This window comes from Rhinichthys klamathensis, unplaced genomic scaffold, assembly GCF_029890125.1.
Source record: "Rhinichthys klamathensis goyatoka isolate OS25496 unplaced genomic scaffold, OSU_Roscu_1.1 h1tg000040l_1, whole genome shotgun sequence".
Taxonomy (NCBI): Eukaryota; Metazoa; Chordata; class Actinopteri; order Cypriniformes; family Leuciscidae; genus Rhinichthys; species Rhinichthys klamathensis.
Window position 1 is genome coordinate 12926069 of NW_026606587.1, and position 15161 is coordinate 12941229.

The 15161-nt window shown below is 38.9% G+C and overlaps 1 protein-coding gene across 5 annotated transcripts in view; it reads right to left on the reverse strand.

Annotated features, from left to right (window-relative positions):
• The window catches only part of cabin1 (calcineurin binding protein 1), a 148073-nt gene that overhangs the window by 64324 nt on the left and 68588 nt on the right, over positions 1–15161 (reverse strand). For 2 of the 5 annotated variants that reach the window (XM_056246898.1, XM_056246899.1), the window contains exons 28-29: positions 4674–4853; positions 2617–3044 (exon numbers count right to left, since the gene is read on the reverse strand). In XM_056246898.1, the coding sequence (XP_056102873.1) occupies positions 2617–3044; positions 4674–4853 (608 nt within the window). Of the gene's footprint in view, positions 1–2616; positions 3045–4673; positions 4854–11199; positions 11266–11345; positions 11388–15161 lie in introns of all 5 variants that reach the window. The other 3 variants (XM_056246895.1, XM_056246896.1, XM_056246897.1) reach the window with 3 other exon arrangements.

Below are 15161 nucleotides of genomic sequence, written 5' to 3' on the forward strand. Positions count from 1 at the left end.
GTGGTGTTACACAACATTCTGGCATGGAGATAAACTTGGCTCTACTGCTCTTTTTGCACCTATGAGGCGAGTGGGCACAGTTTTCAACACCCGGTCTTAATATCTGTGGGTTGTGTCATCTACTGCGCACTGGCTTCAAAACACAAACACACACACACACGCTTGCTGGTGAATATGATATCATCCTTTTGGCTGAATAAACATTACAGATAAACCTATATCTGGAGTGGATGCTGGCGTTCTTGTGCAGTAAATTGTTGTTATAAAGCTTATCCCTTTGTCAAAATAATTCCCGGCATTATGTAGAGAGACAACCATAAGTGTAACTATAAGCCACACTTGCAGGGTGATTTCTCAACAAAAAAAAGGAAAACGTTGTTTTGAGAGGCCCAACATTGACTAAACCAATGGCCTAAGTGTAAAGTGGAATTAATTGAGATGAATCTCATTAACATCATGTTTATACGTCACACAGAAATAAATAATGTGCATAAAGAAGATGAAGCCTGTTTCCAAGGCAATTATGTAAATTCTCAGTAGTCTACTGTAAATTTAGAAAATTACTAGAATGAGGAAATAAAATGATTATTATATTAAATTAATAAAGTGCATCTGTAAGTATACAGCGGAGAGGTATTTGTTTTTTAAAGCAGTTTTTTCTTTCACATTGAAGCAATGAGATTTTTTATTTTGTGGTGAAAATGACATTTCAACCAGTAGCTAAAGTAGAAGCTTGTGTTAGTTTATTATCATTGAAATACTATTATAGTTTCTGTTAATATTTTGAAAATCGATTGACTTTATTTTAATTTTTGTTAAAAGTGTGTCATTTTGTTGTGTTTTTGTCATTTTTATTAGGATTATTTTTAAAAAAAAATGCCTTAATAGTAGTGCTGTCAAACGATTAAAATATTTAATCACGATTAATCGCATTGATGTCATAGTTAACTCGCGATTAATCGGACATTTTTATCTATTCTAAATGTCTCTTGATTTCTTTTTGTCCCATTATTTTTTCTCATTTTAATGCTCTTATCAACATGGAAAAGTGGATCGGCTTGCTTTGTGCAAATGTTTTTTATTGAAAACAACATTGGCATATACTGTGTTCAATTTCACACTAACATTCTCACTTGGAGCAAATAATCTCTCACACAATGTAACACTGTCCATCAATAAAAGGGTGAAAGAAATACTGACGAGGTCCTGATATTGACGAGGGGGCGGAGAATTCGCATCAGCTGTGTGTGTGTGTGTGTGTGTGTGTGTGTGTGTTTGTGTGTGCTTGGCCATCATCAAGTGGTATTTCAGACTGGACGTGCTGCGATGACGATAGCTCAGTTCACAACGACAAAACACACAGATCACTTTGGTCTTGTCAATGGAACCATTTGGCAACTTTTTAAAAGTAAACTTTCCATTCAGAATCTTATTGGCATCCATTTCGGCGTCTCGCGCTCGTCATCCACTCAAAATGTAACGTTAACCAACTATTTGGCCGGCTCGCAAGCCCAAACAAGTGTGTGCGGCGTGCCTGTTGTTTTGTTTCTGGTCTAGCTAGATCCGCTTGCGCTTTGGTCGACGAAGCAACAAAACGTCCTCGCGCGGCGCAAGCCATTGAAATGAATGGGTTTCACCGCACATGCCGCGTCCTGTTGCAAAAGCATGTGAAAAAAACGACAAAGTTTGCTAGGCCAAAAAGACCGTTAATCACGCGATAAAAAAATTAACGCCGTTAAAATGGGTTTGCGTTAACGCCGTTAATAACGCGTTTCACTGACAGCCCTACTTAATAGTTTATATAACTAGTTAATAACTTAGTAATTTTAGTATTTCAACTAAACAAACTAAATGAAAATTAGAAATGTTTTCTTAGCAACTAGCTAAAATAAAATAGATACTTTTTTTAACTCATGAGAGGCATAAAAGATTGTAGCATTATACCATGAATATTATTATTTTATCTTGTTTTATAAAATAATGCTGTATGGTATAATAATAAATTAATTATACAATAATAGTAATAATAGTTGTGAGACTACATCATTCTTTATGTGCTCGATTACATGACGCTTGATAGGATCAGTCGAACAGGAGTAAAATACTACTGTTATACTACTGTAGTCCTTCAGAAAACTGTGCAGAGTCCCTCATATTTTGGATTCAAAACTGTGAATTTCCCCAAAATCCAACATATTTGCAGTAAAACAGGGGTGTAAAGTCATCAGGGGTGAAAAAGGTGACAAAATGTGAATCCCTCAAGATTTTTTTTTTTAAATATCACCTTTAAAATGTGGCTTTACAGTTCATTCTACCATGAGGTTATAGAAGAAACGAAAATCTATATAGAAGTGTTTATTTTTTTAAACAGGGTTTTATATAAAAATAAAAATAAATCTCTCTAATTTAGATCTCAGGCTACAAGCAAATTACAGTCAAATCAAAAATTATTGAGACACCAGATATCATTTTTGACATTTTTTTACTAGTGGGTGCAGAACTCTATAGTTAATTTATGAAAGTGAGGATAGCAAGGTGTCTGAATAATGTTTGGTTTGACTGTATATTTTCATGTAAATGGCACACAGGTGTGCGGTGTGAAGTGTGTGTGCGCACCTGGTGTGTCCTGCTGTAGGCGTACAGGTGGGCCAGACGGTACAGACTCTTGTAATGCTGTGGGAAGCGACTCAGACACAGGAACAGAGACCTCACACACACGTCCACGAGTGTTTTCCTCTGCTCTCCCCGTCCCGTGGGCAGACTCTTGGGCAGCTCGATGACCTCGAGGGGGGGCGGCAGCTCGGGCCTGCGCTTGCCCTCGCCGGAGGAGCCCGTCTGGGAGTGTGAGGTGTGTGGTTTGTGAGGTTGGGTCGTGTGCGGGGTCAGCCCGGGAGCTTGGGTCGGGGTGTCTGTGGTGGGGGTTTTCGGGACCGAGGCCTCAGGGGAGGTGATGGATAAGGTGGTGTCTGAAGACTCTTGTGTGACAGAAGACTCTTGAGACAGTGTGGCAGAGCTGATGTCCATGTTCTTGTCCTCCAAGGTGCCTGTGGGATTTTTAAGAGGGCAGAGGTGACCACCAGCTGCAAATTTGGCTCGTAGAAAGCAACAGAATAGGGAAAGAGAATCTATTGTGTATTGGCTGAATCTTGTGAAAACTTTCAAGACTAGCTTTTTTGCTAAAATGCTAAGAAGTTATATTTAGCCAAGATTTTTTTTTTTAGGATGATTACATTTTTTGGGATTGTGACATTATTTTCATGACAATTAAGATTATTTTTGAGTAATTTATTATCATCATCATGCAGTAATTTAGTACAAACACTTATAGGCCTTGTTTACAGCTGGTATTAAGATGTGTTTTGGTCGATCGGATCACAAGTAGACGAGGGAAACACATTCACGTTTACAGCTGGTGTTTTAATCCGTCTCTTCTGTCCACTTTCAAACACTTCTGTCCTGATATCTTCAAATGGAGGGCCGTCTATGGGCGGGTAAATGTATGTCTTTTCAGATCTATTAATCTAATGGACGAAATAAGGTCGTGCAATTTGCATATGAACGCGACCGGAGACGACGGAGAAACGCATGGAGAGCATCAGCTTTAGTTTCTGCTCTGACAGATTAGACCAGCCGAACGCTGTGTGTGTGTGTGTTAGGAATCAGGAATGGTGAGAGAATATTGTGATACGTTTTTCATCTTTAACCCAAACTTGGGTCTTCAGTCGACAGTTTAAATCCCGTCTGGCTATCGCTCTTCCCATAATGTTCCCGCATTACATCAGCAGCCGGAGAGAAGACGGCCTTTAGTGGCTGTTTGAACACATTCGATCACATGAGCGTTCACACTACGAAAGCAATCCAGCCGAATGTGTTTTCAACTAACGCTGTGAGTGGAGGAAACTGGACGAGCTCAAAGTGTTTAGACCCGTTTACTCCTGTATTTAGAGTCGTCCACTTGTGATCCGATCGACCCAAACATCTTAATACCAGCTGTAAACAGGGCCAAACACTTCCGTTCAAAAGTAATATAACAATTTAAAATAATAGTTTTTATTGTAATATATTGTAAAATGTCATTTATTCCTATGATCAAAGCTGTATTTTCAGCATCATTACTCCAGTCTTTAGAGTCACATGATCCTTCATTGATTGATGATTTGCTGCTCATGAAACATTTCTTATCATCACAAATGTTAAAAAGTTTTTTCTGCTTTATATATTTTTTCAGGATTCTTTGATGAATATAAAGTTCAAAAGAACAGAATTTATTTGAAATAGAAATCTTTTGTAACATTATAAATGTCTTACTGCTACTTTTGATCAATTTAATGTGTACTTGCTGAAGAAAGGTATTTAAACCATTTTTTTAAAGAAAAGTAGTGTATTATCAGGACAAAAAAAACATTTTTAATGATATGTAATATAACATTAAAACAATGATAATTAGATGCTTTTTTAAACGTAATGAAAATTGAATGGGAAATGTACTTAATCATCATCATTAAGCATTACATTTACTGGTTAAACTGTTGGAAGCCCTTTTTCATTATCACTTCCACATCATTACTAACCAACCATGCATGCATTTCTGGATTTGCTCTCACATATACAATAAATTATGTTATTCACCCTAAAGACTTGGCAGTGTGTACTGTATGTGTCGGGATCATTACCTATATTGTCTTCTCCTGTGGCCCGTTTCTCTTTTCCAATGGCATTTGATTCTTCCGGAAAATCACTGCACTTGCCGGGATCGACCTTGTGGCTGCTGTCCTGAGAGCTGGTAGGGTCCATGAAAACATCCTGCAAGGAGCTGGAGTCCGACATGCCGGCAACACTGTCCTGACTTTGCTCTGATTTAGGGAGAAAATATACCACACAATTACACTCATTCTACAAGACCTTCTTCCGTCCTTTGTAAATATTCACACAATTAAAAAGACCCTTCATTCAGAGTGTTTCCGAGTAGCCCAATTTGCACAAGCCACAAATCACCACAGTCACCAAGATGAATTGTGTAATAAACTCCTCCAATGGACACAGAGCTGGAAACATTCGCAGGGATGAGATTATTACGAATGGCAGCTATACAGTACCTGAAGAGCAGGTCGGCTTATCTTAGAACAAGGATTTGGATTACAATATAGAGAAAGTGAAATCGTACTTCTGTGCCCGAGAACGTTTGCTCTCAATTTCTACAAATTAAAGGAATCATGACCGAGTGCTGCAGGAATGAGTCCTAAAGCTTGGAAACGAGTTAGCAAGTCAATGGGTTTTTGGTTGAATGTCTGAAATAAGGTCTGTAAACACAAGCTCAAAATATGTTCCTGTTTTATTCTATGACATAAAATACATCAGTAATACCCAATCGTGATTTTAAATGGGACTACAGAGGTTGTCGAGGACTTTAAACATCATTATGCCAAACAGGTAAACTCATCTACTCGATAATCCGCTTTTACAACCTTAGTCCGTTTATACTCTCACTCTAGATTTGCAATAAAGATTGAAAGTTGTCAGAAGCTTTAATGATGGTGACGTTGAAGTCACGTGTAGTTAGCTTTCAGCCAAACTTTTTCTTCTGGTGATTGTATTTAGGCTTCAAAAATCATAAAAGTTGAGTTCATTTGTGCAAATTATCTTGATATACAAGACATGTTAGAATAATACATTTTGGTCACACTTTAGTTTAGGCTCCAATTCTCACTATTGCCGGACTATTAGTTATGACTTTTGCCTCAAACTCCTAATTAATGCTTATAAATAGTGAAAGTCTAAGGCATTAATATCTGCTTTATAAGTACTAATAAACAGCCAATATCCTAGTAATATGCATGCTAATAAACAACTAGTTCATAGTGAGAACTGGACCCTACACTAAAGTGTTTACTAACTAAAGTACCGATTCGGAAGGACCAACATCAGTGTTTATTACAGAAGTGGGAGTGTGTTTTTTCTAGATGTGGCCGTTACAGAAGGTCATGTGCTGTGCGTGCATCACGTCTATGTCTTTTAATTTATTATTTGTTGATATGATTTTAATTTATTATAAAAGAAGTAGTGGCCGTTTATAATAAATAAGTGAGCAGAAAATTCTAGACAAGTGTCTTACTCTTACCTGACCCAGATATTCAAATTTGACTGTTTATTAACTGTATTGTTTTTTTGTCGGATACCATCCATATAGGCTTTATGCCGAGCGTCACGTGACCAAGCCGGACCAAAACAGATCACATCGCTTCCGATTCAGGTCTTTTGTATGTGCTTCATGAATTTTTTTGCGGTTTTACTCAGATAACTCAAAAGGAGCAAGCAAAAATTAGCATAACCAATGTCCCTCGCATGTGCAGATTGATATTTAAAAGTTTTTTAATTTTTCTTCTTCACACTAACGTTTAGATATTTAAATAGCATAAAACACCAATAACAAAGTGAACTTAGTAGGTTAGCTGATTACCTTAAAAATCCATAGATATCGTAGTTAGTTCTTATGGCCGTTAACACTTTCTCTAACAAGCGGATTAGATGCAATGAGACCCGTTTTCCGGTTTGGTCACGTGACGCTCGGCATAAAAGCCTATTGAAGATTGGTGCGCAATCGTAGCTCAGGTAGGTCAAAAAAACATGAGGAGAAGCGTTAGGATAATACACCATCAGCAATCACAGGCATTCGCATTCGGACGGGATTAGATTGATCAGAGGACTGTTGAGTTTCCCGAAAAACAGTAGGCAATTTGCCCTGGTTGAGTGAGAAAAACAGACTAGGCAGTTTCGGACGGGATTAAAATCACAAAGTACGTCTGCGAAGCGAATTTCTCTAACGACACCCTGGAAAACTAGTCCCGTCCGAGTGGGGTCTAGCAGGGTTTTGTCGAGGGAACCAGGGTGAAGCTAACTTCCGTGTTGGCCTACAAACAAAAAAAGTAATCCCTGCAGCACTATTTTTTTTTTTACCACAAGCTTCTGTCATTATTTATTCAACATCATGTTGATCCAAACCCATATTATTGACTTTCTATAGTAGAACACAAAATGTGGTAATGATTTGCTCCAACCTGCTCTTTTGCATATACTGTGAATGGGAAAGGACACTGTCAAATATATGTTAGAGAAAAAAAAAAGGTGCCCAAACCTTTTATATGGGGCCTATAGGGCTTTTCACACTGCGCTTAACACCGGGTTATCATCGTTTAACGCCGGACCCTGCTTCTGCGGTGTTTACCCGGTATTGCAGTGCCAAAACTTGTACAGTGTGAAACAATGCGGTGCTAGAATGTTAATTAGTTAGATGCCTAGCAACGGACAACAAATAGCGTACCTTATATTCACATGATTTGGACAGTCATGGAAACACTGCAGGTTGTATAAACAGTAGTTTCAGCGTTTTAGGGGGAAAATGTCAAATGGTAAAAGAAAATGTTTCATTCTTACCTTTATAGTCCAATAATAATAGTCTGCAATTTATATTATTAGGATGCGCAATGTAAGAGTCTTTACGTAAACACATTGCATGCAGCGTTTGTCCAATCAATGACCCTGACATTGCAAATATGCAAATAAGGACCCAGGGTTTAGGAACGTATAGTGTGAAACAACAGCTTATGAATAGCCAGGATTAAGAAATTATGAGCAGTGTGAAACGTGAATCAAGATAACCCAGGACTCTTGTGTGAAAAGTGTGAAAAGCCCTTAATTGACATATTCCAAGTGTTCTGATGCAATTTATGTGAGGAAAAGATTTCAATTTAAATAGCAATGCACTGTTAATATTTCCTTCCACATTAATTCTCAAATCTCATTCCTACTTTTGCATATTCAAAAATTGTGTGTCACATTCGGTTTCAAGACATTCGAGAACAGGTTGTGTTTTGGCATCAGAAGAGACTTAAATTGACATTCTCCCTTATTTCTCCTTTTGTGTTCTACAGAAGACCAAAAAAGTCATACTGGTTTGGAAGGACATTATGTTGAGTAAATGTTAAACTTACATTTTTGAGTGAACAATCCCTTTAACAGGTACAGTGTTTTATATCCAGGTCTGAGGGCAGAGGTTACAGGGCATAACTACAGAAAATATGGTGTAAAACAGCCAGCCCGCTCATTTGGAGGACCAAAGTGCTTAAAAATATTGTGCTTCTCAGCAAGCCCAGAAAAGAAAGTTAATGTGATTCCTCTTGTGCTGCCCACAAACAAGTAGAAAAGGCCCCTGAGCATGCTGGGAGTGTCAGCATTTGGCACAGAGAGTAGAAGTTCATTAGCACACACACCATCACCTCCATGACACAACAAAGTGCATTGCAACACCAACGTCCCCTCCTCCAGAGAACGCCAACGCACCCGAAGGGGAGAAATGGCGCTGCGTCAGCCCAAAATTGCAGCTTCCTGCAGAGCGCATTAGCAGCTATAGGCCAACACTGCCAGGAGGACCATTAGTTGGGCTGACACAGATTTCATCAGGAGCTCAAGAGCATGTTAAAGACGCAATGAGAGTCTAGACGTGACCTGGGTGTGTGCTGGGAAGTGTTGGGCAGGAAAAATGTAAGAAATTTGTGTTTCAGAAATGATTAATGTGATTAAGGGTGGAAATCACCAACAGAGTAAGAGTGTTGTAATATTTAAATGCACAGGGAAAAAAAAAAAGTACTACTGCAGTTTGAAGCACCTGCATGATAAACTCTGATGTGACCCACAGTAAATATTAGAACAGGGTTCGGTTCACCTTCCTCAAAAGCAGAGCGCACAACAAACTTTCATTCCGATATAGAGTTAATAAACAATTAAGACTTAAGAATATTGACCAATAATAGAGCTCAACAGTAAGCTTAAAAAAAAAAAAAGACATTTGAAATCTTCATTGTGAAACAGATTAAGCAATAACAAATGTACTTTTCCAATGTACACCGTTTAAAAGTGTTTAATTGCACATTCTCAATGAAATTCGTCAATCAAACATGTCATATTCCAACAGGATAGCTAGGTAAGGTTAGCTAAAGAAGGCAGAATGGAAAGTATTTTTGAGGTACGCTACATGGACAAGTTAAGACGCACCTCTTAATTACTGAATTCAAGTGTTTCAATCAGACGCATTCCCACAGGTGTATTAAATCAAGCACCTAGCCATGCAGTCTGCATTTACAAACACTTGTGAAAAAATAGGTAATTCTGAAGAGCTCGGAGATTTCAAGCATGGTACTGTGATAGGATGTCATTTTCACAAGTCAGTTTGTGATATTTCATCCCTGCTAGATATTCCACGGTCAACTGTAAATGCTATTACTGCTAAGTGGAAGCGTTTAGAAACAGCAGAGGAAGTGCTAAGGCACATGGTGGATAAAATTCGCAAAAGATTTGCTGATTCCATAGCCTTAGAGGACCAAACTTCCACTGGCATTAAAGAATTGGATCACTTCAGAATTAAAATTTCCTGATTATTTACTCACCCCCACGTCATCCAAGATGTTCATGTCTTTCTTTCTTCAGTCGAAGTTTGAGGAAAACAAAACGTTCTCCATATAGTGGGGTGACAGTGGCTCAGTGGTTCATGTAGGTTGTCTACAAACCATAAGGTTGGTGGTTCAATCCCCGGTTCCACCTGACCAAGTGTCGAGGTGTCCATGAGCAAGACACCTATGTCGGTGTATGAATGAGTGAGTGAATGGGTGAATGTGAGGCAATATGTAAAGCGCTTTGGTGGCCATTGTTCTGTGAAAGCGCTATATAAATGCAGTCCATTTACCATATAGTGGACTTCAATGGGGTCCAATGGTTTCAAGGTCCAAATTGCAGTTTCAGTTCAGCTTCAAAGGCCTCGACACGATCCCTTTTTAACCACAAATTCTCTTCTTGCATGTCTTCACGCATTACGTAATCACATTAAAAGGTGTTCCGGTTCAAAAAGGTAGGGTAGGGTGAACAACTGTCATTTTCTTATCAAACTTCAAAATCATCCGACATCGTTTATTTTATTTTTTTGTAAATGCCGTTTGACCGTCTTTGCACGTTCACTTTGTAAACACTAGGTCGGTTCTTCCGCCGACGTCACGCATGACCTTTCAACATGATTTCGTAATGTGTGGCGCATCACATGCCCCTTTTCCACCAAAGCATTTTGAGAGCCGGTTCGGAGCCGGTGCCTACTCGCGAACCAGTTCTTTGTGTTTCGACAGCCAAAGAACCGGTTCTCGGCCAGGAAAATTGGTTCCAAAGCGGCACCAACTCTTTGCTGGACTAGAACCGTGATTTTACCACGTCATGCTTACGTCGGGGGCTGGGGGCGGGGTTAATGTGACCAACAACACGACGGGAATGGGAAAGCTAAGACGTATGGCGACATACACAGTGATGTAACGACGTAGTTCGCTGAGCTCTCTATTCAGTGGAAAAACAAACAGGTTCTGAGAAGGTTCGCAAGTTGAACCCACTTTGAACCAGCACCAGTTCCGAACCAGTTCTTTTTTGGTGGAAACGAGGTAACAGTTAGTGGAAAACGATCATTTGTGGTTAAAAAGTATGTGTATTATATTTTTTTTAGACAATGACCGATGGTTTGGCTAGATAAGACTCTTATTCCTCGGCTGGGATCGTTAGAGCCTTTGAAGCTGCATTAAAATTGAAATTTATTTGTTACATGTCCACTATATGGAGAAAAATCCTGGAATGTTTTCCTCAGAAACCTTAATTTCTTTTCGACTGAAGAAAGAAAGACATGAGGGGTGAGTAAATTATCAGGAAATAGTAATTCTGAAGTGAACTAATCCTTTAATATCAGCACTAAAACTGTGCGGCGGGAGCATCATGGAGTGGGTTTCCATGGCCGAGTGTCTGCATGCAAGCCTCACATCACCAAGTGCAAAGCCAAGCGTTGGATGGAGTGGTATAAAGCACGCCATCACTGGACTCTGGAGCAGTGGAAACCTGTTCTGTGGAGTGACGAATCACACTTCTGATCGGCGAGTCTGAGTTTAGCGGATGCTAATTTTCTAATGACGCAGTGTTGGTTTGCTTAAAGGCTTAAAACACCGTATTGAACGATCTTCTGAAATGCATGAAAGTGTATGGTCACTGTTGAGCTCTATGGTGTTCAGGGTGCTTGACAATAGCTGTTGCTAATCCTTTAGGGAACTTAAGCCCTGCTTTTGAGGAATGATAGGTGAGCCGGCAGTTTTGTACTATTGGTTGTGCGAGGAAAGGCGTCTGTACCATACGCAGATCCTGGCCGCAAAGCAGAGAGACACACGCAGTAGTCATGGTCATGTGAGAAGTCAGCTGTTGAGGAAAGTCAGTTTAGAACATTTTTCATAACCTGGACTCAGAAAAACCATACATTTGTGTATATTTTTGGGTACCATTGTGGTGTGAATAAAGCAGATCTTTCATTTTCTGTTCTGCTGAGAAATGGGTAGCTTTTTAGAGGTTATTCAAGTGAATCTCACAAAAACTAAGCAAGATCACCACCTTTTGGGGGAAAATTGAGCTTAATTGTGTTGAAAATGATGCCTCAAAGCAAAAAACAGGCTTCATTTTCTTAATTCACAAAGAAAAAGGGTCATCATTTGATTTTGAGGATTTTGACCTGCATGTGTTTTCGTGACATTCACTTCCCTTCATTAAAGGGATAGTTCACCCCAAAATTAAAATTGTCATCATTTACTCACCCTCGTGTTGTTCCAAACCTGTATGAGTTTCTTTCTTCTGTTGAACACAAAAGATGTTTTGAAGAATGTTGGTAACCAGAAAGTCGATGGACCCCATTGACTTCCATAGTATCTTCTCTGTCCCTGACAACACCTATCAGTTCATGCTGACTGGTAAGATCTGATTTGTGAGATCTGAATTAAATATAAGTCGAAATTCACATTTAGTTTTTTATAAGCTTATCTGGTCAAAAGAACTGAATCAAATTGAGTACATAGTATAAACACTAGATGGCCTATATAACATACAGGCCTATTTTAAAACAGGGTTGAGCAAACTCTTATTGCTGAAAACAATGTTCAGACTGATTACAAAATTGTTCTGACATAATCCTTTTATCAGGTATAGCATTTGGATATATATATTTAGACATGATGAAAAACAACTGTCACAATTTAGATTTGAATTCACCCTCTTATTTTTACCCAATTTGCTTCCAACTTCATCATAATATCAAAGATGTAGACCTGTGAAATTATTCTTGATTTCTTAAACACTGTTGCCCTGGCGGCATGTCAAACTTTAATAATATTCTTGGGTGTTTTTGAGGCTCTATGGAAGTCAAAGGGGTCCATCAACTTTCTGGTTACCAACATAATTCAAAATATCTTCTTTTGTGTTCAGCAGAAGAAAGAAACTCATTCAGGTTTGGAACAACATGAGGGTGAGTGAATGATGACAATTTTCATTTTTGGGTGAACTATCCCTTTAAGGTCCCGATATACTTCAAGCGAAATCGAAGAGTGAACTGGTGTGAAAAATCTTCTACCTTTAATCTGTGGCGCTTATGTAAAAGGTTTTCTAATTAGAAGCACTAACACTGTTTTTCATGTATAGTGCTGTAATACAGGTCTATTGTATAAAGTGCTATATAAATAAATGTGACGTGATGTTACTTTAGTGGAGTGGCGAATTTCAAAGCTCATGCTAACATATCCACATCGCTACGATCAGAAGCTTAACTGTTCCTCTAAACGCCGCTCTCAGCAGCATGGACCGTGTTGGGATGTTTGCTAAGAGCATATCGCTGCAAGTATATTTAAACAAATCTTTGTCAAAGAATGAAAAAGAACTTCGCTGTGAGTTTATCGGGACCTTTAGAATCAACAAACATACAGAAGGACACTGAATTGATCAAGTCTTGAACTGTTGTATCAGCTTTGATCAATGATAAAAAGCTAAACTCATCCACACACACACCAACATTACCAGAAAAAGCAGTTGAAACCTCCCACTGTCTTTACCAAACCACATTATTCAGAACAACCCACAAGAACAATCTCACCTCCCTTGCACAAGTGAGCAACGGCAGACACTTTGATCAGATGTCAGTTTGCACACAGAGCAGTGCGGAGTGCATTGTGGGAAGACTGTTGAATCAGGGTGCTGACCCATCATGCATCCATTAAGAAGCAGCAGGTGTGAAGCAGGTCAGAGGCAGGCAGAGAGGGAGCAGGCAGGAGGCAGCAGGGAGACAGGGAGACTAAAGCAGGCCATGGGAACAACTGAGGAATATGGGCAACATGTCACAATGTTCACCTTGAAAAATCACACTTCAAATCTGCAGCAAGCTGTTGTGAAGGTATCAGTAAAGCAATGAGATGAGGCCAGCCACAACAACAACAACAACAACAAAATCAAGAACAACCTCAGCTGCACTCTATATTATTAATAATATATTATTTAGGTCGATATATCATTCACGGATAACTGTGAAAATAAAAATGACTATCGATACAGAGAGAGTAAATACAGCCATTAATAATAAAAAAAAGTACACCTCTTTGGGCCGTTCACACAGGATGTGTTCTTCACTGTTTTTTCAGCATCTTATGTCATGAGCAATCAAGTTAAAAACTGTTTAAAAATCATACATTTTCCACCCTGTTCTGTTAGCAGGCTATATGAATTAAACAGACCCTTTAAATATGGTTTTCACATTTAATCAACAAGGGTTGACATTAAAGGGATAGTTCACTTTGAAATACATTTTTGGTATGTTTTAGCTTACCTCAAGGGCATCCAAGATGTAGGTGTCTTTGTTTCCGCAGTAGTTTCAATTTTGATATTTTTAGGTCAAACCGTTCTTGTCTGTCAGTCATATAATGCAGGTCTATGGTCACCACCTCAAAGAGCATGCACAGAGAAGTCCAGATTAAACATGATTTAATGACTCGTAAATGTTAGTACACATTGATGGCCTAAGACACGAAACGAGCGGTTTGTGTGAGAAAACGAACAGTATTTATATCGTTTTTACCGCTTGTAACCACAGCCAGGTCCAAGTGATCTGAGGGCGTGTACGTCACTCATACAATTGTTTTATTTTTTTGGAATTGTTTTCTTTTACGACGGTTTAAACATCCCGAATAAGCGCAAATTAGTTCCCTTTTAATTAGCCTTCTTACCTACAATCTCTGTTCTGTGTAAACAATGTGTGACGTACACGCACGAGGTTTCACTTCCGGCGCTTTCCGGAAAAGACCGAACCGCCGGCGCCGTCAGATCACTTGGACGTGGCTGTGGTTACAAGCGGTAAAAACGATATAAATACTGTTCGTTTTCTCACACAAACCGCTCGTTTCGTGTCTTAGGCCATCAATGTGTACTAACATTTACGAGTCATTAAATCATGTTTAATTTGGACTTCTCTGTGCATGCTCTTTGAGGTGGTGACCATAGACCTGCATTATATGACTGACAGACTAGAACGGTTTGACCTAAAAATATCAAAATTGAAACTACTGCGGAAACAAAGACACCTACATCTTGGATGCCCTTGAGGTTAGCTAAAACATACCAAAAATTAATTTCAAAGTGAACTATCCCTTTAACTTTTTTGCTCAGCAGTCGCTGTGACTAGTGGTTTTCCAAAGTTACTAGCCACTCAGTATTTTCACTGGCCACAATTTTGACATCGATACCATGGGGAAAAACTGCCATATAGATATTTTTAATATTATATCATAATTTTGCAGCAGGAATATTAGGCTGCTGTCACTTTAAGACCCGACGCACGGATCCATTATACTGTTACACATGCGTTTTCTTTCTCGACTGTTTACGTTTGCTTAAAACATAACTGACTGTTTATTTGAATACTCGCCAAGACCGGCATTTTGACATTATTCTGTGTGTTTTTGACTGTTTAAGTGTTATCTGCAACGAAAAATAACTCAGTTTGGCACTGAGAGGCGGTTTTATGTGCCACACTTTGAGTGTGAGCACAAACTCTGTGGGAAAATTATGCGCAATGCCACACCGCAATTCAAGCCCTGTAACACTATCAACAATATTCATCCAGAGCAAATTAATCGAGTGAGTGAGGAGAGGCGGGTTTGTGTGTCTCTCGCTGTCAGAGAGATCAGAGAGAGAGAAAGAGCAAATATATTATTCTACTATTCCACTAACTGAGACCTTTCATACTATATACACAACTACATGATTTAAAAGATTTTTTTTTTACT